Genomic DNA, 10856 nt, shown 5'->3' with positions numbered 1-10856 from the left:
TTGGGAAAAAATGTATTCTTATATCAAAAAATTAACATTTTTTTCCCCGAGTTCTTATTGAATTATCATTCAGTTAAACGTGGGAAAAAGTCGACCGAAAAAAACAATAATTTTCTTGTTTTTACATGTTGTTTTAAAAATTACGCAGGTGGATCTCAAAGGATCGTTATATAATCTCACAGACTATATATTAATTAATTAATTAATACTCCCTCAATGCTTTGAAACACAAACGTGAAAAAGGAACGCGCGCGCGTGTAAGTTCTCATTAAAATGTCAGTCCTCGTCGATTTCCTTGCTTGACCGAGAAACATTATTGCGCATCCCACTCCATCCGGTTTGTCCGACATGTATATACGCGATATGCTCGCGGGTTGCGGGACACTCCAGAGGGAAGAAACTGGAGCGCGGTCCCGTTTCGCGACTTCGCGTTGGCGGGTGTCAAAGTAACACTGTCAAGTCAAAGCCGCGCGATTCTTCGCGCCGCGAGCGGAATCGATCGCAGCGTCGCGGCAGCGCAAAACGTAAATTGTCGCCGTCGACCCTCGCGATATATTGGGCGGACGAGAATACGGTACTCGCGGACGGATTAACCTCGCCGTGGACCCGCGCCGTCCGCGCGATGTACGCGTCAAGTTATCTATTGACATAGCCACGCAACCATGCGCGTGGAATCATAATCGTCATCATCCGTTATGACACGTCGGGAGTTCTCATTAGGCAATCGGTAGTTGTTTAGGATGCGTAACAAAGTCAAGATTTGTTTTGATCGTTAGATTGTTGGCAGTCGATCCACGAAGCTCTCTCGATAGAGAAAGACAGAAAAAGAGGGAGAAAGAGAGTGTCATTCCAGTTGTCTTTCAGAGAATCATTCCAAATGTCGACGTGCAACGATGACTTCGAAAGGCCGTTTGATTTTGAACCCCAGCAGTCGGATGACTGGAACACGTTGCGTGAATTGTGCTGTGTCAATGAGAAGTATTTTGATTCTCACCAGGATAAGAACGGCGTCAGGATCAGGGCTGCCCTCTTGGCGATCAGGGATTACCTGACTGAATTGCAGCCGCTGTACAGGGAGATCGCCAGGTTCGCGTCACACTTTGACTTTGACGAAGACAACCCGGGGAATGGATACAGAAGTTTCCTGTTGTTGGTAGATAAGTGTATCACGCATTCCGAGCTGATTTGCCGGCAGATACAGAGTCAGAAAGACTCCGTGTTTTTCCGAAAGAGCTACTACATGAAGTAATTGTACATTATTTAAATTATATCCTATATTTGCTTCTACGTGTAACAATAGATTGTACATTTAATCTGGGTTTTTAGGGAAATAGAAGCGTGCTCTCAGCTATTGGCATCACTCTTTACATGTTTACAGCATTTAAAAACAATGTACTCGTGGAGCACAGAAGTAATGAATGATGGAAAGCTGTCACTATTTCCACTGGAACAGTATAGTATTCAAGAACTTCTCAATACTGCACAGAACGTTAATCAGTACTGCTTTTATGGCAGGTGCCTAGGATTTCAGGTACTTGCGGAGAATAAATAACACTTGCACTTAAGTCGAATACATCTAAAGTGTCTATCTATCTAAAATGTTTTTTTTTTTCAGTTTTGTGATAGTTTAAGACATGTATTGAAAACGCTGTCATTCTTTATGGCATCCTTCAGCGAGATGTATTACAGCAATAGTACCATACTAGGACTATGCACTAATTCTATTAAGTATTTATTAGATCCCGAAGCAAGAGCACGTCGTATTGTTAATATATCTCAGCACGCTGACATTTCTTTCTGCCAAGCATTTTGGTTTCTAAGCGAATCTGGTAAGGAATAAGGAATTGTGACTAAAAACATTAAGTGAAAATATTTCGCACACGTGAACATTTAATGTTCTGCATTTAAAAAGCTTTATATAATAATAAAGCCAATTTAGATAGAATTATCTCATTTATACATTCAATTAATGGAATTTCTTTGATTTCCATTTCAGCAATAATGAATATGATAAACACCTCAAATTTAGCAATCAATCAGGTAATATCTATTCCGCCCGAGGAATTAGTCCTACCTACTTTAGATGAAGGAACCATTTCAGTTCCAATACCAAATAGTCACATTGGGAAGAAACCAATCCACGTTAGGTTGCTAAGCTCCAAACGGCGTCTAGGAATGGTACAAAAAATATTAATATGCTATATAGACTTATAGAGTATTGAAAGTACTGTGCGCGCGTGCGCATTTTATTTAATTAATTATATCCTCACTGAGATATAAGTTTGAAACTTAGAATAGAATTCATAGAGAATTTTTTTAAGCTGATGCTGGTGAATATTTTTCATAATTTTTGATAATATTCCATCAAGGTTGGATCTGGAGGTGTAGGTGGAGCATTATGCGGTTTATGCGACGAACTAATTATTCATACTCACGGGGGCGGATTTGTTTCACAAACTTCACGATCGCACGAAATATATCTACGAAATTGGACTGTGACGCTTGGAGTACCAATCTTGAGTATAGATTATAGTTTAGCTCCAGAGGCACCCTATCCTCGTGCACTCGAAGAGGTGCTGTATGCTTATGCGTGGGCGTTAAAACATGCAAACACCTTACTCGGAAGTACTGCAAAAAAAGTGATACTTGTTGGTAAGATAAAAAAAAATTATTTCTTTACGTGTTTCTATCGATTGAGAACTAAAAAATCTTATGATGTTTTAACAGGTGATTCTGCAGGAGGAAACATAAATTTGGGAGTTATTTTAAGGTGTATGCAATTAAATATAAGAAGACCAGACGGTATTTTTATGGCGTATGCACCAGTACGCATCGAATTTGTACCGTCGCCCTCTCGTATGCTTTGTCTTACGGATCCATTATTACCGTTCGGCTTTATGTTACGATGTTTTAAGGCTTATGTAGATGATAACAAGAAACCCACAAAGTAAGATTTCAATGAAAATTATATCTTATTTTAATCAATTTATTTTTAAAAACATGGAACAAAATTAAATCATCTAAATATATTCATATTTGTGTACGTATTTCGTAGCTAATATTAAATGATCATATTTTACATATATGTCATCGATTTATATCCGACAGGGAACACGAGAATGAAGACGTTAAATCGGATACGGAATCTTTTGCAGAAGTGAGCGAAAGTGACCTTATAGCGTTAGCCCTGAGTCCAAATGGAGACGGCGCAAATGATGATCAGAAATTAGTATCCCTTCCATCCGATTCGACGTTAAATTCTGTTAGTTTAACAGAAGTCGACGGTATATATAAATCAGTATATGCTCATAGTGTTTATTAATATAAATTTACTTCTCGAATATACATTTTGAAAAATCTTTTAATGCAACAGGTGCTGAGTGTCCGAAAGCACAGGCGAAGTCTCGAGAATATATCAACAGATTTTTAAATATGTACAGAAATTCTGGCCTTGCCTCAACGTCATCGCCTGTTGCAATGAATGGCAGCGTCAGTAGAAATGGTAACAGTTCAGGACAAAGTAACAAATCATGGTCTTTATTTGGATGGTCCTTTGGTAGAAGAAGTAGTAAGGATAGCAGAGAACTTAATATGGAGAACATCATTTCTTCTGAGGAATTCGTCTTTGCAATGCCGAAGGATCTTTTCTTGAGCCCTTATGATGCGCCCGATAATATGCTAGCTAATATACCGCCCATAAAAATATTGGTACTTGTTTGGATTTTTGTTACACTCTAATAAAACTTAATGAACTTTAGTCGCTATTAAGATCGAAAATTTTAAGATATCTTGTACATAATAGTTTGCTTCTAGACGTGTCATCTTGATCCTTGTCTCGATGACTGCATCATGTTTGCGAGGAAGCTTCGTTCACTTGGCAATAAAGTTACATTAGACATTTTGCCGGGTTTGCCACATGGATTTCTCAGTCTTGTACAGGTTAGATATATACGTTTGTTTCTATTATATATGAATCAATATATATATTACTATCGCAATATTGTATTACTTTGTTATTTACAGACTTCTAAAGAAGCGATGGAAGGTTCAGAGATCTGCGTTGGAAGAATAAAAGAGTTACTGGAACTATAATTGTCCAATATTAATTTAAAAAATTTACTGTTAAAATATATTGACCTAGGACGAGCAGAAGCTGTACTTCAGTCTGTTACAGCAACACCTATTTATACAGCGAATTTGATTATGTCTAAACACCTGTTATTGTTTTCTGCGGCTTAACTATATTTTGTAATATTTCAGGAGTTAGGCATATAACAGACGATGCTTTACACTAGTGATTTTCTACTGTATTAACTGCATTAGTTATTATTGTTGTCATATTGATGTCATATATTGTCGTATTGAACGGCATTATCTAAAATGATTAGAATATAGTATGTTTCGAATCTGATATCCGACCACGTATTAGTAAAAAGCGTCCTATACATATATAAAAAATATTTAATATTAATTTATTTTGTTTTCTTATATAAGTAAAAGCATATATTTTTATGAATATATTTATGAGACACTATATAATATATTACGTTAGATAGTAATTAAAATTTTTCTTTATACGTTTTCTTTTCGAGCGCGTACATTTATTCTTGTAATATCATTTTACACAATATTTTTGATATATATCCAATGTTCAATCCTAATCATTTCTTATGGATATACTTTTCAATGTGCATGTAATCGTTTTAATGCCACAATTTTCTAAGAAAACATGGCTTGAATGTCGTATAAATTTTGAAGTATATCTAAGTAGAAATTGATTTGATGGATAATAAAAACAATGTATACAGAAATTGCAGTCGTATATCTTACTTTCAAACAAAAATTTTTTGGATATTTTTATTTGTTAATTTTTCGTCATAATTTCATATCTTAATCCAATTATATATCTTTTTGCAAAAATATATAGCATAAACAGGAAAAATTAATTTGACTCACACCATGCAGATATAATATAAAATGTTTTTATTGACAGAACATGGAAACGTATGTAGATTCTAAATTATGAAAAAGATAAATTAATGAACAATGCTACTTATTAGTTGACCGTTTGATGATTCGTTTGATTTGTTTGTGGACGCAGCGTTTTCTGCAGCACATGTGCGTCCGCTGGTTCTATTCTCTTATAATAATGCTCTTTAGTCTCAACAATCTCAAATCCGAATTTCTTATAAAAATCAATCGCGCCCTCGTTACTTATTTGAACATGTCTGCGAACGTTGGGTGATTATGTTAATTTTAAAACTTTCAAGATAGTACATCACAATAAAACTACAAATCATACTTACAGGAAGATAGAATCGAAATTACCATCCTTGTTAACATAGTTTAAAACGTGCTGGACCATAACAGTGCCAATTCCTAATCTTCTATAAGGATAGAGACAACCCAATGTCATTATATATAAACGCCTAGAATTTTCTGAAGTATCTACACGGCAGCAAACTGCTCCAACCTGAAAATCATGCCACAAATTAAAACCTAATTTATATTCAAGTCAAATTTAGTATAATACAGTAATCTTTGAACTTTCTTAGGCCCACTTTCACAACTGACGGTTAACTCTTAACCGTGAGTTGTGAAACTGGGCCTTAGTCTGCAAAAAGTACTTTAATCCTGCTATCCTATTCGAGTTTATTTGATTTAAAATGTAATTTATTCTTAGGTATTTGACAACTTTGTCTATTAATGTATATTTTTTAAATGTTTTATTTTTTATTTTTGATTACACTGACCTAAACGATATGATTGTATAATAAATTTAAATAGAACAGCAAGATTAAATAATATAATAGAGTATAGATTTTCTTCACAATTAATCTCTATCTAAATTAACTAATTTTCAGCAAATAGTGTCATGTTCTTTGGACCATGATAACCATAAAGCAAAATTTAAGAATTGTGCTAAACAAAAAACACTAAAAATCTATCTACCACTATGTCATTGTAATATGCTAGTTTAGCGAGTTCTCCGGCTTCCAGTACATCCTTGTAAAACTTTTCGTTGTACGAGACCGGGAATACGACTTGATTGAGCAATTTCAGCTGCTTTATGTTATGCGGTGTCACGTCGCCCAGTTCTATCTTCGACCTGAAAATTGAATACACGGTGACATTAAAAGTGAGGATGGTTTTTAGTTTCAACAAATTTTGAAAACGGGAGACGCGACGCTTGTTGCATATTTCTCACGTGAGAAAAGTCGACGAAACAGGGAAACTCGTAATGCCGTATTGGATATAACCTCCAAAAGTTCGCGCGCTCACCTAGTCATCTTGACGGGTGCCAAGGAGATCTCGTGGTTTCGGCGGGAATGGATTATTGCGCGATCTCCGATTACACCGAAGAGCATAAAACGTAATCGCGTGACTTATCGGCTATTCACGCCTAAAGTTTCCGCGTAAAATTCCGGCGGGCAAAAACATAACGAAATGCACGCGGCGCGGGTGGTGGACCCTCGCGGAGACTGCGCCACTGCGGAGAAAAATTGGATCGGATTCCTCAAGATGCGTGGGATGTCAATAGCGCGGTGGTGAGGGAACGACGGTGCTGCCCACGGCGCGGTGGAAGAAAAGCCGGATTACGAACTTCCGTTACCTCTAATGTCTCACTTCTATATATATAATTATTTATAGCTTAGTTTTATGTCCATTAATTTCTACCAATATATTGATTAATTTTAATCTTGATTTAATTTTATCCTTTATCTTTTTCTAATTCTTAGAACACTATATAAAAAGATAAAAAGTAAGTTAAATCAAAATTAAAATTACCCTACAGTACATTTATGTAAAAAAAAATCTATGCATCATTGAGACCTCTATATCTTTTGTTAGATTGCACTAAAGCTTAATTTTATCTTAATTGATTTTTGTTTATCAATTATAATGAAGATATATCGATCAACAATCATAAAACTTATTAATTGTTAATTCTTTCTTTGTTGTAAGTAATTTATTACATTACTCGTATTGTTTATATGAAAAAGATAATTGATATAAATTTAACGTAAACAATATACGCAAACATTCCAGATATATCTAAAATAAACATACAATAAATATATACAATTATAATTGTATACTGGAGTTATCGACGGTGTCATTACGTAATTTGGATATATTACTCGTCTCGTTGGCGTGTCGTGGTGCGCCGCTAGATGGTGTGTGCGGCGTTCAACGCCATCTTAATGCACCACATGACCTCGTTGCCGTGTCCCGTGACCAGCTCACGTGAATTTCGACAAATTCAAACGTTTTTTTTTTCGGTGCTGAGGAATGGACATTTTGGAGCAACAACTTGAACAACAGGATGTCAGGTAGCGTTTACACTAAATATCGATCACACGGTATCGCAAACACATTCCTTTCCGTCTCGTCTGAGGTCTCCTCAAGGTCATCATCACTTAGTGCACAGTGCGCACTTACACCGTAGGATCGACATACACAATCGGCGAAGTAATATACGTAGCGTGTAACTGCGTTAAGATAAGATAATATTGCGTCTGAAAATGTTACTTTGTATTTCGCAGCACCGTGAAGAATGACGGTGGTGGCACGACGGGGATCGTGATAGAGGAAGCAGAGATTGTGGATTGCGAAGGTGAGAGCCATATTTTCGTGAGATCTTCGTCTTCTTCTATTCGTAAACTATGACTGGTACTTATTACAAAGGTCGGTATTCATAGTTGATTCTTATTTTAAAACCATCTTAAGTAATGTCTTAAGATGCTAATACAGCTCTTCTGATTGACTTATGACTATACCTAAAATAGCCTCAAATAGAATTAACTATGAATACCAGCCATAGTCGACATAAAATATTGTTCTATTATTCTTACTATTTAATGAATAACAGACACAGTTTTCCTTTTAAGAGATACAATTGTCAGGTATCATTATATCTTTGTTAGTCATTGAATACCTAGACAGATATTAGAACAACATTTATATCAATTGTGTTTCCTAAAAGAAAAGCAGCCAAAGATAAACGACATTTGTGTCGAATGTGTCTCTTAAAAGAAAAGCTTATATTAGCCTATATCAGTATTTAGATTAAACATGTTGACTTGTTTGATAAATATTGTGATGTCAAACATCAATTTTTACAGTTGCGTATTCTGTTCCTCTTAGAACCTGTTGGAGATGATGAAATGCGTTATCCAGAAACTCTAGCATATCGTGTTGTCCAAGTGAATGGTACAGCAGCAATACAGTCGGCCAATGAGATAGAGATACCTGCATCCCAACCGAATAATACTGTACAGGTTTTAACGTCGCCTTTGAATGGTCAGTTTTACGTTATCGGGAATGCCAACGATGTCTTTACTACAGCTCAGACATCAAGATCCTTGGTACCAAGAACGGCTACATTGCAGATAGAAACTCCAAGGAATTGCACTGGTGGCTTGAAAAAGGTTTAATCATAATTATATTTTTATTCTTTATGTAATTGATATATCATTACTTTATTTTTTTCTAGTGTAAAAACCCAAAGTTATTTCTTTTTTTTTCTTTTAGAGAGACGATAGGCGGAGAGCAACGCATAATGAGGTCGAGCGTCGGCGTAGAGATAAAATAAATAATTGGATTACAAAGTTGGGCAAGATCATACCTGACTGTAATACTACAGTTAATACCACTGGCAGTAGCGGTAGCGGCAGCGGAGAAGGGAAAACCAACTATGAAACTCAGGTATAGCAGATTGAAATTTTGTCGTATAATTGTATTAACGATGTTATTTTCTGTAACAGAGTAAAGGAGGTATCTTAGCAAGAGCTTGCGAGTATATAGGAGAATTGCGTACGGCTAATCAAAGTCTGAGCCAATGTCTGCGAGATAACGACAAGCTACGGCAAGAAATCATATCACTGAAACAAGTAGTTACCCAATTGAAACGCGAGAATCTTCAACTCAGATCACAAATATCGTCCTCGTCCCCGACCGATAGTATACACTTGAGTCCTTAAGCTTCCTCTAATTCGTGAGTCAGTAGCTCTTTCTGTAAATATTAGAATCTATGAGTTGTGTCTTGTTACACTTGGGAGTTTTATTCTGTTCTTTTCTTTGACTGCACCAGTCTTACCAAGTTTTAAGATATCTTGATTTTTTCAGAATCAAATTTGGTATTTTTAGTAATATATAGTCGTAACTACACATTTATACTAAACGATATCAATGTTCTAAAAATATTCATGTAGATTAATTAATGTGGATTTAAATTAAATTCAAATACCGACTTTGCTTAGGCCCAGTTCCACAGCTCACGGTTAACTTTTAACCGAGGTTCAACTTATTTATTGTCTCTTTCCAATTCTAGAATTGGAAAGATATAAGAAACAAATTGAACCTCGGGGTTAAGAGTTAATCATGAGTTGTGGAACTGGGCCTTAGTAGGTAAAACATTTTATATTTTACAAAATGTAAAAGTTTCTCTCAACGTTGCGAAAAGTTTTTTTTTTATTAAATCTATTTTTTAAGTGACAGCTGAAAAATAAGTACAAATTTTTATACATTTATAATTATTATACAATCAGAAATTATAAGAAAGTCTAGAAGAATAATTTTATTTTATTCTATAACTATTTTGGGATTACAAACTGCAACACGAACAAAATTAAACGTATACATAAACTTATAAAAAAAATTTCTTGTCAAAGGATCAACTATTTATGTTAATGACGTGTAAGTAAAATATGCATATGCATATATGTTTATATTGAAATGATTATATATTGATTATGTTATATATATATATATATATACACACAGGTTGTTTCTTAAATAGCGGACATTAATCATATAGCGCTATTCCTGATTAAAAATTGAGTCGAAAAGTCCTCTACCATTTTGCAATTTTCGCAATGATTGATGAACTATTAATTTCTAAAGATTGCCGAATCATATAATACTATTCCTGATAAAAAATTGAATCAAAAAGTCCTCTACCATTTTGCAATTTTCATGATAGTTAATGGTCGAATACGCGCTTATTCAGTAATATTTAGACATTGATATTTCGTCAACCATTGCGAAAATTACAAAATTGTAGAGGATTTTTCGACTCAATTTTTAATTAGGAATAATGCTATATGATTAGTGTCCGCTATTTAAGAAACACCTTGTATACTGAAAATTAAAAAAATTTTTTTTGAAAATATATTTCTATGCGTATTATTTAATAAATTAGATGAAATAGAAAAAGAATATTTATAATAATTGTGTAGTTATGATTGTTACAATTAACTTTTCTAAGGTCGGTATTTATATATATAGTCCGCTCTTACTTTAAAACCATCTTAAGTAAGACCATCTTAAGTCTTGATGATGTCTTTAAGATGCGGCTTTCTGATTGGTCCATGACATTTTAAGATTGGTAAAAAAAAATGTTTTAAACATGTTTTTAAATTATTATTTAAAATATATTCAAAACATCAAAAATATATTTAAAAGGAAAACATGTTGTTTAAAAAAAAATTTTTTTTTTAGTAATTCTGCTTAAACACTTAAATATAAGAATGGATTATGAATACCGATCTAAGTATATACATAGACCTGACATGTCAATGTACTGGCATATGTTGAAACATCATGGCTGTGAGTATCAAACATTGACATGATATTCTATTCTTTTTTTTGGAAAAATTTAAACGACGGTGCAGTCAAAATTATTTTGAAAAAGGAAGTAATTTGCGTTGATTCACATAAAGAGTTTACAGATGACAAACAAAACATAGAAACGCAGATGTCGTTAACTATTTTTTATTTTTAATACCGTTTTCATAATTATAGAATAGAATATCTGATAGGATGAGTTTAGGATTTAAATTGTAATTGTGATT

At 34.3% G+C, this 10856-nt stretch overlaps 3 protein-coding genes across 3 annotated transcripts; 2 read left to right on the top strand and 1 right to left on the bottom strand.

Moving 5' to 3' along the window:
* Positions 1-244: 244 nt before the first annotated feature.
* Hsl (hormone-sensitive lipase) lies at positions 245-4434 on the top strand. The gene is made up of 10 exons (XM_018520735.1): positions 245-1245; positions 1327-1531; positions 1616-1829; positions 1997-2178; positions 2370-2652; positions 2728-2947; positions 3109-3284; positions 3374-3708; positions 3814-3939; positions 4024-4434. Exons 1-10 carry the CDS (start codon positions 878-880, stop codon positions 4090-4092), a joined length of 2178 nt encoding a protein of 725 aa, XP_018376237.1. The 5' UTR covers positions 245-877; the 3' UTR covers positions 4093-4434.
* Positions 4435-4968: 534 nt separating this feature from the next.
* san (Probable N-acetyltransferase san) lies at positions 4969-6518 on the bottom strand. Its single transcript, XM_018520745.1, has 4 exons — positions 6283-6518; positions 5953-6109; positions 5307-5473; positions 4969-5228 (listed from the first exon to the last, which is right to left on the bottom strand). The coding sequence occupies exons 1-4, from the start codon at positions 6366-6368 to the stop codon at positions 5057-5059; spliced, it is 582 nt and encodes a 193-aa protein (XP_018376247.1). The 5' UTR covers positions 6369-6518; the 3' UTR covers positions 4969-5056.
* Positions 6519-7201: 683 nt separating this feature from the next.
* Positions 7202-9245, top strand: LOC108768959 (upstream stimulatory factor 1). The gene is made up of 5 exons (XM_018519689.1): positions 7202-7334; positions 7548-7618; positions 8149-8432; positions 8536-8709; positions 8769-9245. Exons 1-5 carry the CDS (start codon positions 7294-7296, stop codon positions 8982-8984), a joined length of 786 nt encoding a protein of 261 aa, XP_018375191.1. The 5' UTR covers positions 7202-7293; the 3' UTR covers positions 8985-9245.
* Positions 9246-10856: the final 1611 nt, after the last annotated feature.

Source organism: Trachymyrmex cornetzi, unplaced genomic scaffold (genome assembly GCF_001594075.2).
Source record: "Trachymyrmex cornetzi isolate Tcor2-1 unplaced genomic scaffold, Tcor1.1 scaffold122, whole genome shotgun sequence".
NCBI classification, from domain to species: domain Eukaryota; kingdom Metazoa; phylum Arthropoda; class Insecta; order Hymenoptera; family Formicidae; genus Trachymyrmex; species Trachymyrmex cornetzi.
Note: the sequence above shows the minus strand (reverse complement) of the source record. Positions and strands in the feature narration are given on the sequence as shown.